This window comes from Talaromyces stipitatus, genomic scaffold, assembly GCF_000003125.1.
Source record: "Talaromyces stipitatus ATCC 10500 scf_1105507295523 genomic scaffold, whole genome shotgun sequence".
In the NCBI taxonomy this organism is placed as follows: Eukaryota; Fungi; Ascomycota; class Eurotiomycetes; order Eurotiales; family Trichocomaceae; genus Talaromyces; species Talaromyces stipitatus.
In genome coordinates this window covers 5,219,990-5,244,518 of record NW_002990113.1, presented here as the reverse complement: position 1 = coordinate 5,244,518, position 24,529 = coordinate 5,219,990, and the positions used below count along the sequence as shown (strand labels likewise).

The following is a 24,529-nucleotide window of genomic DNA, read 5'->3' as shown; positions in this document are numbered from 1 at the left end:
AGAAATGATTGGCTGGCGTCGCCGAAGCAACGACCCATAACCGATAGCCGGAGTCTGGAGAGCGCTTATCTTGCTGATAAGATAGCCTCTTCATCTACGCTGCTATAAGAACTATTTATATGACAGTTAATTGCATAGATGGTCGAATTTCGTATAGAATATCGTTTATGTGCTCGACCATCAATTTATTCTGTATACACTCAATTGTATGCAGACACAGTGCGAACGGCTACTGGAGGTTACTATCGGCCTCTCGGCTTTCCCGCCGAAGTCGCTTTGACTTCAAAATAGGGACAACGATGGACGAAACACTGCATTTGCAGGCAAGAATCGGAATCAGGAAACGCGCTTTTGATCCGGTTTGGGCTAATGGTCTAATTCTGTGTTTAAAGGTATGCAGAAGCCTACTATTGTATCTATTGAGCAATGAACATTATGATATTGGCATCAAGAACAGTATACACGTGTTGAAAACAGAACTGACTAAATACTAAACGCCTCGTAAAATAGGACTTTTGAGTCCATGAAATGAGTATGGAATCCCCCGTTGAGTTTCTGTTGCCCTGTATCCCTCCTCATCATCTGCACTGCCGATAACTCGTCGTGCGTAATGGTTACTGTTCCAGGCAAAGGATATAGTGTGGGGGCAGTCACAAGACTGCTTGGTATATGATCACCTAACATTAATGAACCAGTCTCTCTTCTGATTCTCTTTCTCAAATAATCTACTCAGCAGAGGATCGGGTGGTACGCTTGGTGGCGCCCTTAGCAGTGTCTGCCGCGGAGCTGACAGCTTCAGCAGCCTTCTCCTTGGTAGCGGTAGCAGCGTCCTTGCCCTTCTCAGCAACCTTGGTGGGTGCAGGGCTGCTGGAGCTGATGGCGCCGAAAATGAACAAGATGGTAGCAAGCAAGATAGCTCCCAAGCCGCCGGCGACTTCGGGAACGGTCTTCACTGCATCAAGAGGGTCTTGCTTAACAAGGCTGACGAAAAGATCGACCTTCTGGCGAACGAAGGCCACAGGGTCCTCCTTGAAAGTGAGGCCCGTGTCAATCTTCTTCTCAGGCTTGGGCTTGGAGGCCTCCTCCTCAGCAACCTCAACAGGCTTCTTGACAGCGTAGGTCTCCTCACGGAAAGCAGCAGCGTCTTCAACAGAGTGGCCAATGTAGATGTTGTCGAAGAGGATGTCATTTTGCATGGTCCAGAGTTCGAAACCAATCTATAAAATAGTCAGCCAACAGTCCTCGGTTGATTCAAAGCTTCTACACTTACAGCTCCCATGGGTTCAAAGTTGGAAGGAGTCTTGTCCTCGAAGTAGTCGGGATTGGCGATCTTGCGAGGAGCCCAAGGTCCCTTGTAAGCAGGGTTGTCGATGAGAGGTGCAGACCACTTGCCCTTGTAGGCAGGGTTCTTCTTCATGGGGGTAGTCCAAGGACCACATCCAGAGACATCGGCACAAGCAGGGTTGGGAACGGTAGGAGGGATCCAGTCACCATCTTCCTCGTCATCCCAATCTTCGGGCTTCTCGGCCTCAGGATCAGGAATGGAAAGTGGCTCATTCTCCAACCAGTCATCAGGCTTAGTGGCTTCCTCGTCAACAATCTCATATGGAGCGTCCTCATCCCAGTCTTCAGGCTTCGTAGCCTCAGGGTCAGGAATCTTCACCTCGTCGACCCAGTCGCTGGGCTTCTTGTCCTTGGGGTCGTCAATCTCCTTGGGAGGGTTGACGGCAGGGGAGAAGTCATCCAAAAGAGTACCATTCTTAACATTGTCGCCGTTGATCAGAATCTCGAAGCTCTGGTCGGGTTTCACGATAAGCGTGTAGACGGAGGTAGTCTTGTCGGTGCGGGGGACTGGTGGGTTGGTCATGTGCTTCTCCTCGTATTCACCGGTCTTGGGGTTCTTGTGCTTGAAGATGAAGTGGACCTAAACTGTGTTAGTCTTGTTACCAAGCCGCATGGTTGGGCCGGTCGTACCTTGTTGGTGCTACCGCACTTGTCAGGACCAAACATGATCACGTAAGGAGAAGCATTGGAGAATTCGTCGAGGTGAAGCTTCTTGTTCTCCTGGAGCAGCTTCAAGTAGGCGCCACCGCAAACAAGGGAGTCTAAAGACGGTTGTTAGTATTCACAAGCCAGGAATTGTTGCGAAAAAACGTACTTTGTGGCTTGACTTCGTACTGAACAACAAGAGTCTTGCCCTTGTTATCAATCTTCTTGGGGAACTTGGCCGAGATGGCGTGATGTGCAGCGGGATTCTTTAGCACCAAACCCTTGTCGCCTTCGATACCCTTGAAGACAGTAGGCTCCTCGACAGACCATTCTCCGACGTAGGCCCAGTCTTCATCAGAAGTGGAATCCTCCTTCTTCGCGTGGGAAGGGGTCCATCGCTTTTCCCAGTCATCAGTGAATTGCTCCAAGAAGGGAGCTTTGAGGGATGTGGGCTGGTGAGAAGTGACAGTGTTAGTGCGCGATCAACCGAGATGAGCAGAACGAGCGCGATATACATACGGTAAAGGTAGGACGCTCAATGCTGGAGGAAGTGGCATCGGGAGCTGGCACTTCGACTTCGTCGGCGAGGACATGACCCATCAGGCCGGCCGACGACACCAAGGCCGAAGTCAAAGCAGCGTTGAAACGCATGGTGACAGCTTGTCAGGAACCACAGAGAAAAATGAAAGAGAGAAGAGAGCCAGCAACTCCTTTCCGAGGGAGAGACAAATTTCAAAATACCCAGTGGAGGGAATAACAAGGGACAACAGCAGCAGCGACAACTCGAAGGAAAGAAGATGGCGGGCGTTGGAAAGTCGGGCTATATAACTTCAAGCTCGACGCAATCGTCAAAGGTGGCCTCTTCTCACTGGTCAATGATCGGAGCTTCCCATGGATCCTTTGGGATTAGTCCCGATTAGATAAGCCTGCCTTCCTTGCGGACTCACGTGTTGGCTCTTTCTCTCTTTCCTCCTTCTCTAGTTTACTCCATCTATATAAATCTCGCACTCTAATACACTGCTAATTACTATTTACACGAGTATTCGACAGTCACGAGAGTTGCTTGCTTGATCATCACGGAGTCAGGCTGTTTCTTCGAATCTACATATTGAATGGCTACTCCACTCGGTTTAGCCCAGCCGTAGTTAGTCTTCTCCGCACCAACTTTCCATGAGCTTCTTTGAACAGATGTTCATCTGCGGCGGACAGCATTGTATAATTGTCACTCTACACTTCTACGGGAGCCTCTGTGAGTCCAATTCTAACATACTAGTATACCTCACTCAGAATGCTTTATACGGATGGAGGAACTATAATATGTCAGGAGCTTTACCGGGGTAAAACTATTGAGGGAACAGCCAATCAGAAGTCGTGTTGCGCTCGATTAGCCAATCATAGCGGTCCTTACGACAACATGCAGCGGTCAATGTTTGATGCCGTAATTCTCAGGCAGCGGCACTGACACAATAGATGCCTTAGGTCGTCCATCCTGGATGCAATATGCGATGCTGTCCAGGCGCTCTTTGTAGCTATGAGTAGCTACAGCGCGTGTCGTCTCTACTGCTGATACTTCCATGCTAACTTACCAAGCATGTTGGCTGGTAGCGGACTCGTAGTTATATATTCCTCAACTCCACGTCTGAGGACGTTCTTGTATCGGACTTCTCCTCTCTGAAAAGTCTACCTGGACCATACTCTTAATGCCTCCCCAATGGTTCTCGAATATCGACATTGAGAGCGCACTGTTCGGTACTGTTCGGTATTGTCCGTGAAGATCGTAGTTCGTATGCTTCGTGGTTCTTGATGGTGGAAAGACAAGCGTATTCTTACTGTGTTTCCTCCCAACTTTGTAGCGGTTCGTGGGCTGGCTTAGGATGCGAATGCGAACGCGAATATATATCATATCAGTGCGACTGTTGAGCATATGCTACTTACAAAGATGTGGAGTCGCAATTACTCAGACCATTTTACCGCCTGCCCGATATGGCGACCAAGGTGGGGTTGTTCCTGGCACTATTTTCACGACAGACCAAATTACACTGGACTATTAATAAGACGTCGCGTTTATCGATCAGAATCTGAGTCATGCCAGAAGCTACTAACATTCAGGTCGTCATTGCGAGCGGCCTTGACAATGAGGAGAACAATGATCATCTTGTTCAGTCCTCGGATCCACAACATCCCGCTAACCTGATCCCCGAGATGTGTCGCAAGTTCTACACTTGGGGATGGGTTACAGGCACTGGTGGCGGGGTAAGTGTCACAACATCCTCTTTACCAGCAAGACGATATATCACTATTGAATTGGTTCGCTAAATCGAGTTCTACAGACGTCAATTCGCCATGGGGATCACATTTTCATCGCCCCGTCCGGCGTTCAGAAGGAACTCATCCAGCCTGAGAATATATTCGTGATGCAATTTCCGACCCCGAAATATCCACCATCCGAGAGGAAATACATTCGCAAGCCTAAAAACTTGAAGCCGTCCGACTGCACTCCGTTGTTTCTCACTGCGTTCGAGCGCGGGGCCATGTGCTGCATCCATACGCACTCCCAATGGGCTGTGCTGGTGACGTTGTTGGTGGAACGGATATATGGAAAAGAAGCTCATTTTGAAATTAGCAATATCGAGCAAATTAAGGGTATTCCCAAGGGGAAAGGGAAAGGAATGCACAACTATCACGATACGCTCCGAATCCCTATCATTGACAACACACCTTTCGAGGAGGACCTCACTGAAGGACTTGAGAGAGCCATCGCTGCCAACCCGGATACCTATGCGGTGTTGGTTCGTCGCCATGGAATGTAAGTACTCTTTGACTCCCACACGTCCGATTTCGTGCACTGACCCATGCTAGCTATGTCTGGGGTGATACGCCCGCCAAGGCAAAGACACAGTGTGAGAGCCTAGACTGGCTTTTCCAGCTTGCCGTTGAGATGCACAAATTGGGTCTCCCATGGGACATCAACAAGACCAAATGAGATCATTTCGAGGAATATAGATGATGCCACTAATGAGTTATGGGTTTCGAGGTTATCCTCTGAGTTTACATATTTTTATATCTGAATATATTTGCCATGGACAATTAGATGGATTCCTTATTTAAGTAATTAGGTGCTTAACTTGAAAAGAATAATAGCCAGAGAAAAATGATAGAATTCGAGATACATGGGCAGAATCTGTATTGCGGCTGCCTGTGGCCAACCACGAGCTTAAAACACCGCCGGGAAGCCGCCATCTCCACAGCCCCGACTTCCCTCATCTGAAGGTCCCCTCATACTTGTTTGTCCTCGTGAACTCCTATCGCCAGCTATTCATTTATTTGTTTACTGGCGTTTCGAACAATTGCAAATCGATTGTGGCTATGGATCTGGACGGCGGCGAATCCCCGTGGGGTGGTAAGTGACTACCAGTCAATGCATTGAAGCCGTTGATGTTGATAGCGTGTTGCGCAGATGAACCCTCGACCTCGACCAGACAAACCGGTAAGTGCTGCTCTCATAGGATGTATGGTATAGTATATTGACGAAATGGGTTATAGAGAGCTCCACTACCGCTACTACCACCGCTCAACCCACGACACAGGAATCCTTAGCTGCGCCTCGATCTCCCGCTCGACGTGGACCCAGAACGTCCCGAAAAGTCAGCGCGCAGGTCACCAAATTGGAAGCGGTCGATGACACATCAGATCCTCTGGGACCCCTAGGGGAGTCAACTATCACAGAGGAGGCGCCTACACCACCACTCAAAGAAACAGGGGGTGCGCGAGTTGCACAACCGGCTTATTCCTCAGCGCAATCATCTGCCGGAGCATCCGTCGACCGGAGCGATGAACAGCAACGAACCGTTAATCCACCGCCAGTTCAGTTTCCAGGTACTGAGGCAGCACCAAAGCGACAAACTCAGCCTAGTATAAGCGTTGAACAAGCTGCCAAGCCGACGTTCAACATCACAGTGGGAGACCCGCACAAAGTTGGTGATCTGACCAGCAGTCATATCGTATATCAGATTCGTACCAAGGTGGGTGTTCAGCGAGACCTTAGCACTTGCGCTAGCCTAATAGCAATAGACTACCTCGAAAGCATACCGACGACCTGAATTCGAAGTCAGCCGCCGATACAGAGACTTCCTGTGGATTTACAATCAGCTACACAACAACAACCCCGGTGTTGTCGTCCCCCCTCCACCAGAGAAACAGGCTGTTGGCCGCTTTGACACCAACTTTGTAGAGTCACGACGAGCTGCCCTGGAGCGCATGATTAACAAGATTGCAGCACATCCAATTCTTCAGCATGATGCAGATCTCAAGATATTCTTGGAGAGTGAGACATTTGGAATTGACGTGAAGAATAAAGAGAATCGCGAGCCTGATTTGGGTCAGAGCAAGGGCATGTTTAGCTCATTAGGCTTGTCTGTCGGTGGAGGCGGCAAGTTCATTGAGCATGACGACGTGAGTATCGTTCGCTTCCTATTTGAGTGTCAATGCTGACGATATCTAGTGGTTCCATGATCGCAAAATTTACCTTGATGCCCTGGAGAATCAACTGAAGGCCTTAATGAAAGCTATTGACACTGTTGTTGCTCAAAGGAAAGGTCTCGCTGAAGCCGCGGGTGATTTTTCGGCTTCTCTTCATGCATTGGCGGCAGTTGAATTATCTCCCGTCCTTTCAGGTCCGCTAGAAGGTCTATCGGAGCTGCAGCTACGGATACGTGAACTCTATGAGCGGCAGGCACAGCAAGACGTGCTTACATTAGGAATTACCATTGACGAATATATCCGACTAATTGGTAGTATCAAGACAGCATTCTCTCAGCGACAAAAGTCCTTCCACAGCTGGCATGCAGCTGAAGCAGAGCTTCAGAAGAGAAGACATACGCAAGAAAAGTTACTTCGACAGGGGAAGTCGCAGCAGGATCGTATCAACCAGAGTAATGCTGACGTCGCCGATGCGGAGCGCAAGGTCCATCAAAGCCGGCTATTGTTTGAGGATATGGGCCGACTAATGCGAAATGAGCTGGAAAGATTCGAAAAGGAGAAAGTGGAGGATTTCAAGTCGGGTGTAGAGACTTTCTTAGAAGGAGCTGTCGAAGCTCAGAAAGAGGTATGTTATCTATATACAACCTTTAAGGACTCATTACTAATAACTGTCAAGTTGATCGAACTATGGGAGAGCTTTTTGCTCCAGCTTGATGCTGGAGAGGAGGGCAACCCTCTCTATCCACCCCAGCCAGAGAATCATGGAACAGAAGAAGCAGCGGCAGTCGAGTCTAACAATGAACCTGCACAATCCAATCCTGATGAGGAGAGGGCTGCTGCTGTTGCTGCTGCTGTAGCGGCAGAGGAGACACACTAGTGCTTTCTGTGAGGCTTTCTGATATACCTGTACCCAGTATACCATCACTGCTATGAGATTTACTTTTCTATTTTTGTAAATGATATCATCTCCATACTCTGATCCATAAGAAACTATCTATTAACATATGAGTAGTGGACAGCTGAGTAGCAGCCCTTCCAAGTCATGAACTGCATATGAATCTTTCAGTTTACATAGCCGGTGATCTTTCGTCTTTCATTCTTGTGGAATAGGTAGTATTACACAGAATTCCTGCAACCTAAATATTCATCTGATTAGAGCAGAGAATATCTACGGTAATTACCGTACTCTTCACAATGTTTGGCCTGGCAGTACCGAAAAGAGTGGCTAATGGAGGGAAACAACGACACAAGAACACAAAGGCTTAGCAATAATCATATAATTAGAAGAATAAAAAAAATGCGTATCTCGCAATTTCTATCCTTTCATATACAGTGTTCAGACATATTTGTTACTTCTATCATACTGCTCGAAGACCAGAACAAGCCCTAACTCGACAAATCAAACGAGTAATCGAGCACAACAAGCCTGTCCAAGAAACTCTATCGAACAGAGCAATCAAAATGACGACCGAAGACCAAGAAGAACCCTTCGAATATTTTGCCAAAGTCACACTCGGAATCGTATGCTTCATATGGTTCCTTGCAACCCTCTTCTGCACACCAGTCGGACGCTGGCTTCGATGTCAAAACCCACGTGCTCGACGGCCGTTTTTCTACAATCCTGGAGGATGTGAGCGGCCAGAAAATGACGAGTGGCAAACGATTGATAACCGACGACCCATCGAGGCTGATCCTGCGAGTGAGGTATGGCCCGTAGGAGGGGAAGATGATAGTCGTTCTCACTCTCGCACGCATAGTCAGTTTGAGCACGGCTATCAATTACCGTGGTGATTCGAATGGCGAGCATGGCAAGGATGGTGTCAAGAAAAGTGGAAGATGTTCAGGAAGGGGTACACAATTTGATAGAATGAAACATTGATCCTAATATACATGGTAAAATCTGAGGTAGAAAGATGAAATCATGAATGCTGGAAGAGTAGATGCAGTACGAAAAGATAATGTCGAGCAATCTATTTCTTCTTCCCAGTATTATCCTGCTGCTGGCCAAACGAACTAATCAAATCCAACAAATTATCCTCCTCTTCCTGCAAATCCGCCTCCTCCTGCGCCAAAGCCTTTTCAGCCGCAGCATCCATCTTCTCCGCTTCCTGCTTTTGCTCCAAATCTGATTTCTGGCTTGTCTGCTTCTGGGCCGCTGTTGGTCCAACAGCAGCAGCAACTTCCTCTGCAGCGGTACTGGCAAGATCAAAACTTCTACCGAATTTGGCACGGAAAGCCGCTAGTCGTCCTGCCTCGTCGTCTTCGACGGTTAGAAGTTTCTTACTAGTTGGGTTCCAGAGGAGAGAATTGCGCGTGTCGCGGGTTGAGCGGTAGACGGGCGTGGGTGAGGTGGTGCGGTGAATGAATGTACTGCCGTCTGATAGAGCGACGAGTTGAGTGAAAGTGTATGGTCGTTTGGGGCGACGTAAGAGACTTGCATGTCGGCATTGGTTGCAGATGTATGTTGATGGAGTTGATGTTGAGGAGGTGGGTGAGGATTTTAGTATGGTCCTGGATAAAGTTGTCGACGGACCAGTGCCGGATGTAGCACGGCGGAAGGAAGTGTTGAGCGACATGGCGCGTCAATTGATTCAGATTCTGTATGTCTGCTCAATTGTGCTCCTGTGATGGTCTGATGGAGGAGGTCGCGGTAAGTCCGACAAATCTTGCGGAGGTCGAATAATTTAAGATTGTCTTATGTAAGCGATAGACTAACTCCAACTGGTTAACCAAGCTCTGCCTTGATCAATATCATTTTCGATCTCCAAAGACACTCAAGCAGGATTCAGCATTGATAAATCTTGAAATCGGAGTATGATGGCTTGAGAGGCATATTCAAATATTTAGCATTGTTTTATCGAGGCATCTCCGTGCCTCAGGATTCGCGGGCAATATGAAATTGCTCATATCGCCGCAACTTTCCGTACGAGCAACACAAAGACGAGGATTGTATGAATTCAGCAGTAAGTTGGCATAGCATTACAGCGCAAAGTCCTGAGTTTCTCAATTGGTTCCAGTTGCTGAATTATTGCTCTTACAGACTCACAATCAACATGTCAATGTCGACCGTTCTCATCCACAACCACCAAACTCTCCAAACACCATCACAAACCCTCAGACCCAGAAACCGAGTCCTCCCTTTCACATAAAATTCGCCTCCTAATGCGCCGCATCCCTCATCCAGTCGCCATCGTCACCGCGTACTCTTCTTCCTCCACATCAACTACAAGACCATCACCCCGAGGAATGACAGTATCATCCTTCAACACAGTAACCCTCCACCCAAAACCAATCATAACCTTTAACGTACGGCAACCCTCCGAGACACTCGCGGCACTGCAATCCTCAGGGCGATTCCTGGTGCATTTACTAGCTCCTACGACGACAATGGCCAGATTAGCGCGAAACTTTTCGAGGGGGAATGTGAATGTTGAATTGGATCGGTTTGAGTTTATCGAATTTGACTCTTTAAAGCAGGATAGTATCTCCAGTTCAGGCGATAATAAGACATCTGAAAGGATATTACCACGGCTTATTCGAAGGCGGAATAATGATGAAGCGAAACATGATACTAAAGAAGAGGAGGATTTCACGTTTATACTTGAATGTGAATATCTGCCTGATAAGTCGGTACAGGTATACGATCATATGATTGTGCTTGGGAATGTGCAGAGGATATTATCACCTGGCACAACTGGCGATACTGCATTGCAACAGGGACCAGAAGCGTCGCGACATACGAAAGAGGATTTCTGCCTGATGTATGCCGATACCCGGTTCTGGGAGATGGGCGAGGAGGCATGAAAGACCATGTTAGAGATAATGTATAAATAGCTGTATATTACGAACACAACAGAATCATAGATAGGCAGGATTCTTTTGATTCAAGCTCCGAGGCTGCCGTTGAGCTGATCTATCTAGTCAAAAAGTACACACATATGTGGAGTCATCTCCCTTCGCGTTTTGCCCACCTGCGAAAAGGAGACAAACCGTGGACGATTCCACCAAGGTTATAAACTAATTGCAGTACTGATCGACCAGCTGGACGGAAGAAAAGTTCACTCCGCAGGACCATCGCACTAAGCACAGAAAAGATAACAAGAGACCAGACTTATCCAGAACGCAAATATCTGCACACTTCCATAGCATCACTTCCCCGCCGCGAGCACAAATGACCTGTAAATTACAAGCCCTCTGCACGCGTAGACCGAGGACTACCGCTTCCACTGCCACTTCCGCTGTTACCACTGCTGCCCCCACTACCACGACTTCCGGCTCGTGTAAACGGACTGCCAATAGGACCGTAAGTCGGGCTGGTGCGACCTTTGCCATCGGACACAGAACTGAGACGATCCGCTGGCTCGGGCAGGTAACGATTCAGATCGAAATCAAGATCGGCATACAAGCTGCTCCTTGCTGAGCGATTGGAAGAGGATCGATCCCGGTAAGAGAAATCACGTCCCCCAAAGTAGTTGTTGACGCTCGCACGAGGTGATGCTTGGTATCCGGGCTGGAGACTGGTGGCTTGCAACGGACTAACAGTTTGGGAAGTTGAGCTAGCAAGAAACGAAGAAGTCGTTTGAGGGCTAGCCCTAAGCGCAGAAAAGCTGGCACCCAAAATTGACCGACTGTTGGCAGGTGTAATGGTCAAGTTGTTGATAGATGGGCCCTTGTCTAGCTCGACCCCTTCAGCCTCCTCTTCTTCGTGTAGATGGCGAGTACCAGGAAGAACTCCTTCGGGAGTCAAAGGGCCGGTTTCAAAAAGCATCTGCTGTTGCTGTTGCTGTATCGCTTGTTCGATGCCGGACGCTTGTTGCCACAACTGATTGGTGCGCATTTGATAATCTTGTACGGCACGGCTGATACTTGCTAACTGTTCATTGAAATTGGCTTCAATCTTAGCTTGCTCCTGCTCCCGAGCGAACTGTTCTGCGGCTCGACGTTCTCGTTCGTTCAGACCCTGTGCATTAGCCGAGATGATTCTTTCATACTGTTCATTGAGTCGGGCCTTGCGGCTCTGCAGACGGTCACGTTTTTGAACTGCCGAGGCGAGATCCGACTCTAACGAAGCCAGGTCGCGGGCAACGGATGTACGGGTATTCAACAATTCTTCCTTGGCGGATTTGAGTCGTTCCATCTCCCGATCAAACTCAGCTTTTTGTTTCTGCCACTCTTCAAGCTCCTCTTCAGGTATCTTGTCTAAGCTGTCAAGTTGCGATTCAAGAGCGGCCGTGGCTTCTTCGGTCTGGCGGATATTTCGTTCTAGCTGCAATGATCGTTGTTTTTGTCGGTTTTCATCGTTTCCACTGCTCAATCGGTGGTTGAAGTTGTCCAACTCCTTCTTGATGCGAGATAATAGAATCTTGTGGTCAGCTTTGGCCTTTTTCAAGCGAGAACGTTTTTCGTTCAATTTCGATTCCGCATTTGCAATCGAATTCCGAAGCGTTGAAGTCGGTGAAGAAGGTCGATGGAAAGGGCGAGGCGGAGTTGGCATCATAGAAGCAACACTCTGATCTGTGTCTGGTGCGGGGGGTGTCTTGACGCTAAGCGAGCAGATCTCTTCGTCGTTGTCATTGCGAATAAAGGAGCAGGTATAGGGGCAGTTCGGGGCTAATCCAGATATTTCACCCCTCCATTGTACAGCACTGGAGCCCTTAGGTCCATCCGTGACCTTGCACATGTTGGTTGTAGCCCATAAAGCCCCATTAACACAGACATAGAATGGTTCCACGGCGTTACTTTCCAATTTTCCATTTTCGCAAACGGTCGAACTCGAATTGTCTTCTGCTGCGGCAAAGTCGCCAGCGGCGAACTTGATTGTCGAACTGTCCACGCTTGTAATCCAAACCAAACCATCGTCAAGTGTGATCCCTTGTAGATCATCTTCGGTCATTGGAAGGCCGCGGGTCGTTTTCGAAACAGCTCTAGAATGCTCATATTCTCTCATAACGGTTACCTTCGTGCTCGCAAGTGCAGCCCAAAACGGCTGTCTACTTCGAACCTGATTTGCCTGTCTTCTTCGTTTTTTGGCACTTTGAAGTCTTTCCCTACTTTCCTTTAGCGCAGAAGGGCCGGATATTGAACCATCGACTCCGTAAGACGTCATACTTGCCGTGGATTCAAATGCGGAGTCGATCTGAGCTTGGGAACCAGCAGAGGCCTCGGCATCGATACGTTTTCCGGAACGAGACGGTTGAGGTGATCGATTTCGAGCCATCGATCTTCTTGCCATGGCAGTACCGGCTTGCGCTAAGATATGAATAGCGAGAAGACTTCTCAGCCAACTGGGTGATGTCTGTGGTTCCGTTCGCCTGAATTCAGGAGGAATTAAATGTGACCAGCGCGATAGAATATCCGGACTTATTATCTGGGCCGAGGTAAGATGGCCGATAACAAAGTCCTGTATGCCTTTACTTCTGACAATATGCAGAAGCAACACTGTACCGACACAGAGAGCATTGACACCGCCGTTCTTACCGGATCCGCCGCCTCCGAGGGTAATGGCAACCTGTACATGAGCCAAATCTAAGGCGAAGTTTTGAGCCCAGGTCCACATAAAGAGACCCCAAAGCAAAAGACAGAACCCGTCCATGGCGATCATGGTCCCAAACGAAGGTGTACCGGCGGGACCCTGGAAAATATCAAAATTCGAGGTAAACGACGATCCGGATCCACCGCCCGGTGGCATAAAGGTCAATGAGGCGAAGAGAAACTGAACCAAAGTGAGGACGATCGGAGGCAGTTGCAAAAGGAAGATCAAGATGGCGATGGTATCGTACAGGGGGCACGACCGGAGAATTGTCGAGGCCAACAGAAACGGATTTACAGACGACGAGTTATGGCGCTTGGAAGCTGATGCCGGCTTGGAAGAAGATGATCCGCAGTCCGCCGAGACGATCCCGCTGGATTGTCCGCACGCCATGTCGCCATTAGCCTTATGGTCGGAACCGTTAGTATAAACGTGGTCGGCACTGTCTCCTTTGAGTCCATCGACTGCTGCAGCGTCTGCCTTTGAGGTTGTTATGACCGATGAGTCGCTGGACGAACGGAGATCGAGATGGGGCGCGGAATGCAAAGTACTACTGCCGCTAGCATTACCGTTCAGGTGGCTCGATGATTTTTGCTTGTTTAAACGCTTTCCATTGACGGCATGACCATTTTCATTTCGACTGTTACCGTTCACACTGCCGTTGGTGTTGTTGTGATGACCTCTTCGAGCCGCAGCGGCTGAGCGTGGCATGGACGAGCGAACGGCGTCAGAGCCCAGTACCGAGTCAGCTTGGCAAGCGAGCAGCCAAGGACTAGGGACCAGGCAGTGTAGGATATAGGATTAGGAGGGAAAATTAATCGGTCGGTGCACCCGGTGCGAGTATATACTGAGAGGTGAGGATAATATGTATCGGAGAGATTCCTCAGAGAGGATGGATTGGTGGAGGAGGAGGAGGGATGAAGAAAGGTGTGGGAAGAGTTAAGAGGAAGGAAATTAATTCAAAGGGCAGAAGGGGATGTGATGGTTGGAAGGCGACGCGGCGGGAAAAACGGATCTGCCAAGACCCAGGCAAAAAAATTGAAACGAGGAACAATCAACTTGGAGTATTATTACTTAACAATAATTAGTCGGGGCTAATACATGAATAAGATTCTTAGATTCTTACTTACTTAGTTACTGAATTACATGATTACAATAGTAATACTAGTCAGAGCGGAAGCGCCGTTCGTGCGAGTAAAGTTGTACAGGAATAGAAGAAAGAGGAACTTTTCGGCTGGGCTGGATGACTCAGTAGTATGTTACCAAAGAATGTATGGATACAGACCGATTACACAAATCCTCGCCCTGTGTAAATTACCTGTTCGGGACACTCAACTGCATGCACTACGCCCAAACAGGGAAAGTGCGTGACCGGAAAAGTCGTCGGCTGAGGAAATTAAGTTGGCTGGTGCAGCCGGCTAGTCCTGTTTGGGCGATTGTCGTCGATCGTCATGCAGACTGGCCAATGGGACTGCAAGGACAGACCAACATCGTTTTTCTTAATTTTTCTGTACCATTTCCCTTCATGGAACAAGCTTCGATCGGTACGTATCTTGTATTTACATCTGTACGGAGTACCGATGCATCAGATGTTGGTGTGGGACAGCATTCCAGAGTTGCGATTATGTTGAAGCACTTGGCACATTCTATGATTGACTAGCGGCCAGTTTGAGGTATGCTTATGGTGTGTCCCGACTCCCTAGTTAGTATCACAGTGATCTGCTTTGCATCTGATCATACAACACATACAACAACCCCCACACCCCGCACATAGACCGGGATGTAGATGCATGGAGTACAGACAACTGTCTTGCGTCAACCTGTCTAGGTAGGACAGATGTTTCTCTGCAAAGCTAAACCGAGAGCAATTCTCTAAGCAGCTTACTGTCAAGCTAGACACGAGAAACACACAAGTTCTTTGTCCTTTGTACATGTAAATACAATGAATCGAATCGAGTACGTACATATCTACGCAGTGTAACAACCATGATCTTTCCGCGGAGAGACGAATACCAATACAAAACTGCCGTTCGTTACCAGATACAGATTGCCGAAAGGGCTATTTAAACGATGAACCGGAGTCCTCTCCGTGTCGTCTCTTCAACAACATTTGATAAATAATTCATGGGAGAACCCATCGTGTTCGTATACTTGCTGCATAACTCGGTAACTGGGAACTTTATGACTACTCGACTAGGGCTTCGTCAAATCCAGCCGACAAGAGGGGTAATAAACATGATCTTCCTTGCATGATGTTTGAACCAATGCAAAAACACACTCGGTATGGTAATATTTACGCAACTACGTATTTGAGACCGAGGCTAAAGTCTGGCTAAAAAAGGATAAAAACCGCAGATCATCGCGTTCTAGTTGGTTGATCGCGGAGTATATCAGAGCCAATCACGAGTGACCAGGAGCCTATTTACCGTCTCTACTCCATACGGAATCTACACTTGACGGTTGAAGAGATAGCATTTGTCGTATCCGTGATAGTGTACAGTAGTGCTCGGTCTAAGGAGTAGTTGCAGGCTTGCAGCTTCGTCCCTCATGTGATTGTCATCATCGTTTTAGGGTGAAACGTTTCATCTAGATGGCCAATCGTTGCTATCATGTGATATTCATGATATCCAATCATATTTGCGCTTCTGTAATCTATATAGTTATGAGAGCTCTATATCTGAGTCTATGTATCCATAGGATATAGATGACCTATCCAGCGGATCCCATATCCTCAACCGCATTAGGATTATTCCAACTCTCCAGCTCCAGCCTGCGCACCTCATTCTCGATATCGGCAACTTGTTGCTGCCACAGTTTCTTACTCTCCTCTTGCAGCGCCCATGCCTCTTGAAACTGTTGCAGCATAAATTCCGGCGCAGTGTCCGTTTTGCGCAGTTGCGTGTAGTCATATAGGAAATTCTGTTCTATGACTCGTGCCGCCGGACGCTGTTTACATTCCGACAGAATCAGAGCTTCTTGCTGGAAATATGATTTTGTCAGAGTATCTGATGGGTTCTGAGTGAGTCGGTGGTAGACTGTGATTTTGTCGGGCCAGGTCATGGGCTATATCTCCTCATGTTAGCAAACGTCTATCTCTGCGCAGAGATGAACAGACAGACAAATTTATAGTCTATCTTGATACTTTGCAAGATTAAGCCGATCCCTTTATTCCCAACTGTGTTCAGCCATTCCTGTTGGTGCGCAGGATCGATATGTGTTGCGTAGTTGTGCATTAAGTTGACTCGTGCCGTTTCAGCGTACCGTACATATGCTACATTGTTGATATGGCCTGGACGGAAACTGTGAGATTGGCAGTCATACTTTGTAGAAAGCTCACTGACCCTAGATACGCATGATCAGCTCTGGCGCAAATCAAATCACGAGTTGAGAAAAGACGGCCAGGTCTGGATCTTACCATGGAGTCCTATCTCGATAATACAACTATTAGTCACCACCACTGAAGAATATCTAAACGAGAGTAAATACCATATCCCCCCACACAACATCACGACGAAAAAGCGCTCGCCTTGTTGTATGCGTCAAAAACCCATCAGTACCAGCTATCAATTCCCTCCAATCCCTCGCTAAACGCTGTAATATCCTCCCCGCCTCATCCACTTGCGCCGGTTTCAAGCCGAACATAAGACATTTTCCAATCCGTCGTTTGGTATCCGTCAGCCATCGCGGGTCAATTCTGTGTGGTTTCGCTTTCTTGACAGCCGTTGATTCTTGTGTTGGTGGTGTTTGGGGTGACGACAGATAAGAGGAGCTGAATCTGTAGCTGGCGGCGGAGAACAAACGGATATTGCGCTGCGCAGAGCCTAATGTCAGCAAGTGACTGAATTGGGATCTTTGAAATCCATGAGTAGGAGACATTGTCATTTATGGTGCTCAATGTGAAAGCCAGCAAGAGATGGTCGAGAATAAAGATGCGGAGGTCAAATTAAGTTACAGCTTGGAAAATTACGTGATTACCTCGGCGCTTTCCCCGCAACAACGCAGCTAAACTGCGGAGTGCAGCATGCCTTAGGCATACCTAAACACTCATCCCTGCTCGAGAAAGCTAGTATCACTACAAAGTCAATAAACGATCACAATGGCCTGTATACAGTTGATTCTTTATCATAGCTGTCACAACGGTACATTCACAGCATTCAGCTCATCGACTTCATCCATCCCCAATTCCAAATGGAAAACACTATTCAACCCCGGTACAACAACTGACCACCAATCTCTATTATACGTGCAATCACAATTAGTATCCATACATTGGTTTTATTGGCATATACGTAAACCGTCAAGTAGCTCAACTGTATCTCATACAACAACCTTGTATCTGTCAACAGCAGATTTCTCTGAAGATGTATCCATTGATATCGACATAGCATTTGCCATGACAGCATCAGGCTCCTCCTTGATACTGTCCTTTTCTAACTCTTTCTTCACATCTTCCTCCTTTTCGTTCCCTCCAATAGATCCTTCAACATCATCGAGGTCAGAATAGTAATCCTCGTCCTCTTCATCACAGCCTTTCTGGTAGCTTGCAGTAAACCCATTAGGTAATTCGACTTGCTTAGTCGACCTCTGTAGGAAAAATGGGTGATCACTGCGTAGCTTCCGGCCTTGGCACACATACCCCATTGGGGTATGTGTAATGTCTTGTCCTTGACGCCGGATCGCTAGCCATTCGTTGAGGAATGCAAGTATGTTCTTTGAATTCCCTTGGACGTCCGATGACGAAGCTACTCGACTATCACTATCATATTGCTCGATAGCATTGAATTTCTCCAGGAGCCCCTCGTATTCCGGGAAGTTGAAGTAGAGTCTTCCGGCTAGAATGCCGAGTTCGAAAGATAACCATATTGGGGGCTTCCAGAGGAATGGCAGATTCGGAATCGCGTAGTAACTCAGGGTATCAAAGTGTAGCATTTTCCGAGTAACTGGTGCAGCGTAGATGAAGAGATAGACAGGTGATCTCTCCGCAGCTCTTAGCATAGGTATCACAACTTCAGCCTCCTCAGGTATGATAACCATAGCAATATGAGACACCTCACTCCAAAGGATCCAATTCACTGGGCGCTGAACAGAAAGTTTGTCAGCTCATAATAGAACCCATAAAATACTAGTGTTTGTACTTACAGTGAAATTGTCAAGACTAGTTTTGTTCCTGGTTTTTACCGTCCTCAGAAACTCAATGGACAGGTACAAATGACTAATGAGCCGCGATGCGTAGTCCCCGTACTTACTTCCAATCTTTGTCCTTTTCAGTGCTGTCGATGCCATGGTGTACCCTTCCTGTCCGCTCAAAATACCAGTGGCCACAAAGTCACGAATAGTTTTATGTAGACCTGAAAATTGTAGAGCTCGCATCCGTTGGGGTCGTTGTAGTTCTCTCTCTTCTTCAACTTGGAACGCAACCTCTCGCTCTTGTTCGACCTCTTCGAGTGCTGAGCTTTTGACAGAGCTGAACGCATTACTGGAGGCCGAACGTCTCTTTGTCAGGTCTTGTTGAAACGAAACAAGTTTTCCAGTAAGAATCAAACCCGTGGAGTCGGAAGATGGCATATTTTCATCAAGGTGGGCTGTTTTGGGGCTATATAAACGCTCCAAATCTTGCTGTTCAGGCTGTTGTAGCACTGCCAGAAATGCTTCTCGATGGCGGGAGCTGATCAAGAAATCCTTATATGTCCGTGCTGCCTGCATCCTATTGCAAAAGTCCTTGCCTTGAGAAAGATAAAGCGGCTGTAATTCCTCAATGTTGTTGCATGTTTGATGGAGTAACCACGTCACCACATCCGAGGAGTCAAACCTATCGTTGGGGCGTTTATTGCACACATCCTGGATACTTTGATGAACTTCCGGTGGTACGACATAGGCTATTGACTGAGTCGTACCCAGTTGGCGCATTCGCATAGCCGCTATATTCGGTCAGCTTATGATGAAAAATGAAGCAGGGGATATAGGTAATATAAATCAGGAGGGCGTCTTACCTTGGACTGTGTGATCCTTTGTTTGATTAGGACCCAGAGTAAGCGCACCCTTTGCGTTCGCTGGCAACAAAAGATCGGTGCCTCGGGTATGTGCCTCATCTAGATAAACCAAGCAATCCTCGAGGTTATCTGCAAACGGAGTGGCCAGCAATGGAGCAATCTTACCGCCTCGATATTGGACCCAAGCCTTGTTATCAGTGCCGAAATAGACAGCTGCCTGCGCCTCCCAGTCATGTTCCAACCATTCTTTGACCAATGCTTTGTTGTCCATTTCCAAAATAAATGCACCTGCATCAATGAGGACACGAATTTTCATTCCAGTCAAATGATTGAGGAGCTCAACCTCTGAGAAACGCCTGCCATTCCTATCTGTCGCCAAGATGTATTCGCGGTTCCTCTTTTGTAAAAGATACGTCAAGACTTCTGCATTGGTATGTAATAGCTGCGGTAGATCCTGTTGCTCGATTGTTAGGGGCAGTAAGCCTCGATTGTCATTCGTACCGCTGAAACCAGTCGTAATTCCCGGTTGCCTGCTACCCTTGGATGTGGTCTTGCCGTCGAGTGAGAACAACGGAACATCCCATCCTGATGCTTGCAGCTTGATGCTGAATTGCTTTGCATGAGCGGGAAACACGAAGTGGTTCAAAAAGTGGTTCACCACAACAGTTGCAAAACGCAAATGACGCCAAATCTCGGCAACTTGACCCTCATCGTCTATGTTGATAATGTTCCAATGTCGCAAGACTTCTGGAAGCGAGGTAGAATTCTGTGTCCACTGATCATATTCGGTGGCAGGATCATCAGATTTGAGGACCAACTGTAAACTCTGTCGGATTTGCTTTTGGCTAAGGCCTTGGTAGTAGAAAGCCAAGCAGGTGAACAGAATTGCCACGTCAGGATGGCCCCATTCGGCCTGTTCAGATGGAACTCCCTTGGCATGAAAGGGGACAGCAACCGGATCTCGAAGAGGATGCAGACCGTACTGCACATTCCATCGCTTTTTCAGACAAAGTAAGAGAATGCCATGCACGAGAAGCCCGCGGAGAAGATACACATTCTTTCTAATGGCCGACGCATCAGATAGTATCTTATCAACAATCTGGATTGTGGTCTCATCAATTTCTTCTTGAGAGATGAACTTTCGAATAGCTTGCTGCTCCTCAAATGTGTTTTCCCAAAGCGACAGAATCGCGGTACGACTCGCACAAATATCGTCGACAATTTTACGTATGAGAGCTTGCTCGACATCTCCTCGTAGAATATGGGCGACGGGAAATGCAGACTCCCCACGCTCTACAACATCAATACTCCGCCGGTACTCCTGCGCCAAGTCACCCAGATGATGTGCCACAAGGTCAAGGATGACCTCGGTAACCTTCCACCTGTGTGGGTGCCCATCAACATTCAACAGCGTTCCACTAGGATACACGAGCTGAGTTTTGGTAGCCAGTGTGAAATCACATTCGTCCAGAATGTCTCGGCAGATTTTATCCATCCAACCTTGAATGGTGACCATATGTTTCGCCTCAGAAATTTTCCCATCAGACAGTCGCTGCAACCCACAAAGTTTAAAAGATAGCACATGTTCGGGAATAGCTAAGATGATGCCGCCTGAATGAAGCATTTCCTCGTGAAGTTGCCGATATTCCCGGATATGAGTCTCTGTCGTTGGTGTCTGACGAGAAAATGGGATGTGTGTGATTTCTCTACCCACCAGACCCCCAAGTCGTGATTGAAGAATCTGTGCTGTCTGGTTCAAAAGAGCGTTAGGGACCAGCAACCTTGTAAGCATTCCCCTGTCAGCCAAGACGCATGCAACCATCGGCATGATTACAGAGGTTTTTCCCTGTCCCATATTCATTTGCAGCACTGAATTGGAGCCTGAAGACGGGGATATCATCTCTAATGCCACAGTGACTTGATCTTCTCGAATATGAATATTGGCATCAATCTCTAACAGTAACCAGTCAGTACAATCATCTGGTGCCCAATTGACATAACCGCTGTTTTCCTGCTCTGATTTCAATCGTTTTTTATCGCCTTTCAAAACCGCATCTTCCATCCGACGTAGATGTTGGAGGTTGGCGATAGCTGTGGCATAATCAATTATCGCCTTTTTCGTGTCACGCCGTAGTCTGAAGCAAGAATGAGACCTCAGCTGCTCCAGTATCGAAACGGGGCTGAGAGATGGCCAGAGATTAGCTCGGCTAAGCCAAGAATATCGAGGATCTTGGAATGCAAGTTGATCATAGATGCAGTCGTAACGGACATCGACCGTCTTTCTTGCACCTCTAATCTCATCGTCTAAGCTCATATTCGCCTTGGTCGTTGGGCCCTCTGCTTGTTTCAGATCCCTAAATGTATTGATGCTTCGTGCCAAGTCACGGCCATATCTTGAGCGCATATAGCTATCAGAATGAACGAAGTGTGTGGTGACGATTCTCTCAAGCTCTTTGATCTCGACCCTGAATACTTGCTTCTGATCTATGCGCTGCTTGCCGTCCACACGGGAAGACTTTTGGTCAGTATGATGTGCATTGTCAGCTGGACTCCCTTTGACTAAATGCGCTTTAGATTTGATATCTAAGACCTTCCTTTGCATGTTCTCAAGAAGCTCTGCTAAACGAGGTATCACGGAATCCCGCCTTTTGTGTGATCCGTACACTTCAACATCCGAACCGATCACCAGGGGCTCGTTTAAATGACAACGTCCGTAGTGTCGATCAAGGATTATCTGTACCTCAGAAATATGCTTAGAAAACTCTAGAGCATCATGAAGCTTGTCCCAATAAGGATAGATAGCATTCAAAGCCTCATCTTTGTCGAGGATTTCTCCACTGAACTCTTCAGCCTTGGGTCTCCGATTCGGCCATTGGTCCAAGATATGTTGTGCAAACGAAGTGCTTTCTTTTAAGCAACTCTCCTCATGTAGTTGTTGTGCTGCTTCATGGGAGTGATCTTTCCTACCCCTTTTTCCGCGATGTGAAGTGGGCGGCTGGTATTCTTGGCAGAATGGACGTATGAGGCTTAACATCTCTTCTAGAGACGGTTTCTGATCCATATCAAGTCCACTCAGCGACGACACCACGGGCAGCCCTAGGGTTTTCAGATCTTGCAAAAGATAAAATGCAGTCAGAGTTCGCAGCATATCCATGTTGGCACGATCAGAGAACGCAATGAAACCCAAAAGGAACATGACGCTGTAGCTGTCTTGAGAGACCTTCCTACAGATATTCACCAAGCCACCCCATTCTTGAGCAATGTCGGCTCCTAGCCAGGAAGCGATAGAACTTGGAGTGAAATTATTCTTGTATCCACCGATGATTGACCATGTTCTCATGATATCTTTCAAGTCCTGTGTCGTTTGTAGTGAGCTGGGATTCTGACGAATGAGAGAAACTATCTCACGGGTATTAGCAGCTCTCCACGGTTGCGACCATTTTCCTCTGACATTGTAAGGAAAATCGCAAATCGGCGGAAAATTGTCCGGAAATGAATCTGGTCGCTCATATAATGACCGACGCCAATAAGCACGCTCACACAGAAACATCGACGCGTGTTCAGTAGTTTTCATCTCAGGTATCCCCACATTCGTGTGAAAAAGCCATAATCGCTGGGATTTTTTCACAAGCGAATCAACTACGGATTGATACGCATCATGTTGGATTGTTGTGGTGAACTCCGGTTTCCAAGTAACCGTCTGCTGCCTCCTCAAGTCCTTAGGATAGTAACGGCGTTGCGGTACTAAGTCTGCAATGCGCTGTAGTATCTGGCCGTGGATGAAATGCAAGGGGCTCCAAGGCTGAGACAAGCCGGACCGTAAGCAGTGTAATGCTTCTTCGGTGCCAGTACGGCCAGTTAGTGGATCTGGCAAGATAAATGATGTGTATGCATGAATTAGAGCTTTGGTATATAGGAGCCGCGGCTCTGGCGGACATTGTAGTCGTCCCAAGATCATGTCAATAGAATACTTTGCATATTCACCATCATTCCCCATCAGCACTTCAAGATGCACACCAGATCGTCGACATACCAAACATCCCATGGTAGTCAGAAGACTTCGCCGTGAAGAATCGCTCCTCTCCCGTAGAACAATCATGCTTTGAAGTCCGTAAAACGTGCCTGCATCTTGATCCGGGTCAATCTCTGCCTTTAGTTGGAGGCAATAAAGTAATTTTTGGCGATTGACCATGAAAGTGAGGTCCATCCTTTTGATCTCCACGACTAAACTTCCCCTGGCTGGTTGAAAAATTGTCAGCAGGTGCGCAGGGACAAAATTACAGAAGATCTGGGATATGAGGCTGAAGATCTTGCTTTTGGGATCCACCAGTTGGGACTCCTTCTTCCTCGCTTGATAGGCGCGTAAGTCCAGATTCCAGTTTCCCTTGGTGCTCCTCCAGATCTTGGGCTTACGCCGCGCTTCGAGGTTTCCAGTTCGGAGGTTTACCCAATGTACACAATCGTCGACCAAAGAGGCCGGAAGGTCGAAATTGGACTCATTCCCGAAAACATGTGAAGGGACAAATTCTAAGCGATCCCAGCCATTTCGAGCCTGTACCACAATATCTTTGCCTCTGTATCCTAAATGGATCTCATAGTTGTTTTGTTGGATGCCCAGTACGTAGCTCATTCCATAAACGTTCGATGGAAAGGCAACAAGCCGTTGATTGCCAAACAGATCTTTGATAATCTTCGAGTCCCGCATAGCCGCAGGCAATTTTCCTAATGCTCTACCGTCAATCAATAGATGACCCTCGAGCATATGGTAATGTACAACCTGGGGCTTCGTGCTTTCAGTGGCAGGTACTGTCGAGGTCACCCACCAGTCATATGGCGCATCTAGAGACACCCATGGGCTGTATTTCCGTTCCTCAGGCGTTGAATTAGGCCAAACCGTGTCAATCGCTGACTGTAAGCCCAGTTGATGCTGATGGATAGAGAGACGAATCATTGACCTCATACGATATGCCATCTTGATATCTCGAATCAGTATGTTCAAGGTGACGTCGGAGAACTGAGCCACATCAACCACGAGATTCTCTTGCATAGCTAGCGTTGCCTCCACGAACACTTTGAATGATTCCTGGTCCAAAGGCGCACCATCGTAGGCTCCTAGATAGAAAGTACGACGACACAATAAAGCTGCTAAGAATCCGTATCGTGCGGACCTCTCAGCAACGTCATGCTCCTGAGTAGTCCTTGTTTCATGGCGCAGTGTCTTTATCCATGTGAGTGTAATATTCCGTATGGTCACGAGAAGTGACTGAGCCCTAGGAAGTGCCGATATGTGACCAAGAGTGCATACTCGAATTGTGAGTGTTAGCAAGGTCTCCATGTAATAGTTTTCTCGCCAACTTTGTGAGATCGCCTTGATATGCTGCTCAATCTGATCCAGGAGCTTACGGCAAAACCAAATATCTTTGAACACAACGTGGACTGCACGAAGATTCTCATTTTCCAACCAGGGCCCTGCTTGAAGACTGACGTGGTGTAACAGGATCATCGTATCCTGTAGGCTGAAGTTGACATTTGACGAGCCCAG

The 24,529-nt window shown here is 47.6% G+C and overlaps 9 protein-coding genes across 9 annotated transcripts; 4 read left to right on the top strand and 5 right to left on the bottom strand.

The window, feature by feature from the left end:
- Positions 1-439: 439 nt before the first annotated feature.
- Positions 440-2,640, bottom strand: TSTA_078780 (calnexin; the record flags this gene model as incomplete). The annotated part of the gene is made up of 5 exons (XM_002341869.1): positions 440-1,217; positions 1,271-1,924; positions 1,975-2,105; positions 2,159-2,441; positions 2,509-2,640. The coding sequence occupies 5 exons, from the start codon at positions 2,638-2,640 to the stop codon at positions 726-728; spliced, it is 1,692 nt and encodes a 563-aa protein (XP_002341910.1). The 3' UTR covers positions 440-725.
- A 1,385-nt stretch (positions 2,641-4,025) lies between these two features.
- Positions 4,026-5,083, top strand: TSTA_078770 (class II aldolase/adducin domain protein). Its single transcript, XM_002341868.1, has 3 exons — positions 4,026-4,242; positions 4,320-4,795; positions 4,849-5,083. The coding sequence occupies exons 1-3, from the start codon at positions 4,075-4,077 to the stop codon at positions 4,970-4,972; spliced, it is 768 nt and encodes a 255-aa protein (XP_002341909.1). The 5' UTR covers positions 4,026-4,074; the 3' UTR covers positions 4,973-5,083.
- A 272-nt stretch (positions 5,084-5,355) lies between these two features.
- Positions 5,356-7,445, top strand: TSTA_078760 (vacuolar protein sorting-associated protein Vps5, putative; the record flags this gene model as incomplete). Its single annotated transcript, XM_002341867.1, has 6 exons — positions 5,356-5,389; positions 5,447-5,476; positions 5,533-6,011; positions 6,061-6,441; positions 6,491-7,093; positions 7,145-7,445. The coding sequence occupies 6 exons, from the start codon at positions 5,356-5,358 to the stop codon at positions 7,343-7,345; spliced, it is 1,728 nt and encodes a 575-aa protein (XP_002341908.1). The 3' UTR covers positions 7,346-7,445.
- Positions 7,446-7,767: 322 nt separating this feature from the next.
- Positions 7,768-8,347, top strand: TSTA_078750 (uncharacterized protein; the record flags this gene model as incomplete). The annotated part of the gene is made up of 2 exons (XM_002341866.1): positions 7,768-8,203; positions 8,226-8,347. Exons 1-2 carry the CDS (start codon positions 7,930-7,932, stop codon positions 8,345-8,347), a joined length of 396 nt encoding a protein of 131 aa, XP_002341907.1. The 5' UTR covers positions 7,768-7,929.
- A 91-nt stretch (positions 8,348-8,438) lies between these two features.
- Positions 8,439-9,044, bottom strand: TSTA_078740 (mitochondrial 54S ribosomal protein YmL36; the record flags this gene model as incomplete). The annotated part of the gene is made up of 1 exon (XM_002341864.1): positions 8,439-9,044. One exon carries the CDS (start codon positions 9,042-9,044, stop codon positions 8,439-8,441), a length of 606 nt encoding a protein of 201 aa, XP_002341905.1.
- TSTA_078730 (uncharacterized protein) lies at positions 8,926-10,272 on the top strand (the record flags this gene model as incomplete). The annotated part of the gene is made up of 3 exons (XM_002341865.1): positions 8,926-9,068; positions 9,316-9,431; positions 9,509-10,272. 3 exons carry the CDS (start codon positions 8,926-8,928, stop codon positions 10,270-10,272), a joined length of 1,023 nt encoding a protein of 340 aa, XP_002341906.1.
- On the bottom strand, positions 10,114-13,708 carry TSTA_078720 (ubiquitination network signaling protein, putative; the record flags this gene model as incomplete). Its single annotated transcript, XM_002341863.1, has 1 exon — positions 10,114-13,708. One exon carries the CDS (start codon positions 13,706-13,708, stop codon positions 10,652-10,654), a length of 3,057 nt encoding a protein of 1,018 aa, XP_002341904.1. The 3' UTR covers positions 10,114-10,651.
- A 1,998-nt stretch (positions 13,709-15,706) lies between these two features.
- Positions 15,707-16,895, bottom strand: TSTA_078710 (uncharacterized protein; the record flags this gene model as incomplete). Its single annotated transcript, XM_002341862.1, has 4 exons — positions 16,484-16,895; positions 16,339-16,421; positions 16,117-16,297; positions 15,707-16,060 (listed from the first exon to the last, which is right to left on the bottom strand). Exons 1-4 carry the CDS (start codon positions 16,877-16,879, stop codon positions 15,707-15,709), a joined length of 1,014 nt encoding a protein of 337 aa, XP_002341903.1. The 5' UTR covers positions 16,880-16,895.
- Positions 16,896-17,257: 362 nt separating this feature from the next.
- On the bottom strand, positions 17,258-24,490 carry TSTA_078700 (uncharacterized protein; the record flags this gene model as incomplete). The annotated part of the gene is made up of 3 exons (XM_002341861.1): positions 17,258-18,076; positions 18,137-18,915; positions 18,988-24,490. 3 exons carry the CDS (start codon positions 24,488-24,490, stop codon positions 17,315-17,317), a joined length of 7,044 nt encoding a protein of 2,347 aa, XP_002341902.1. The 3' UTR covers positions 17,258-17,314.
- Between the last annotated feature and the right edge of the window lie 39 nt (positions 24,491-24,529).

Bases quoted from the DNA above. Each gene is read 5' to 3' on its own strand.
- TSTA_078770 (XM_002341868.1), top strand. From the start codon at position 4,075: ATGCCAGAAGCTACTAACATTCAGGTCGTCATTGCGAGCGGCCTTGAC. The intron at 4,243-4,319 runs GTAAGTGTCACA...CGAGTTCTACAG, and splicing joins TTACAGGCACTGGTGGCGGG to ACGTCAATTCGCCATGGGGA. The intron at 4,796-4,848 runs GTAAGTACTCTT...GACCCATGCTAG, and splicing joins TTGGTTCGTCGCCATGGAAT to CTATGTCTGGGGTGATACGC.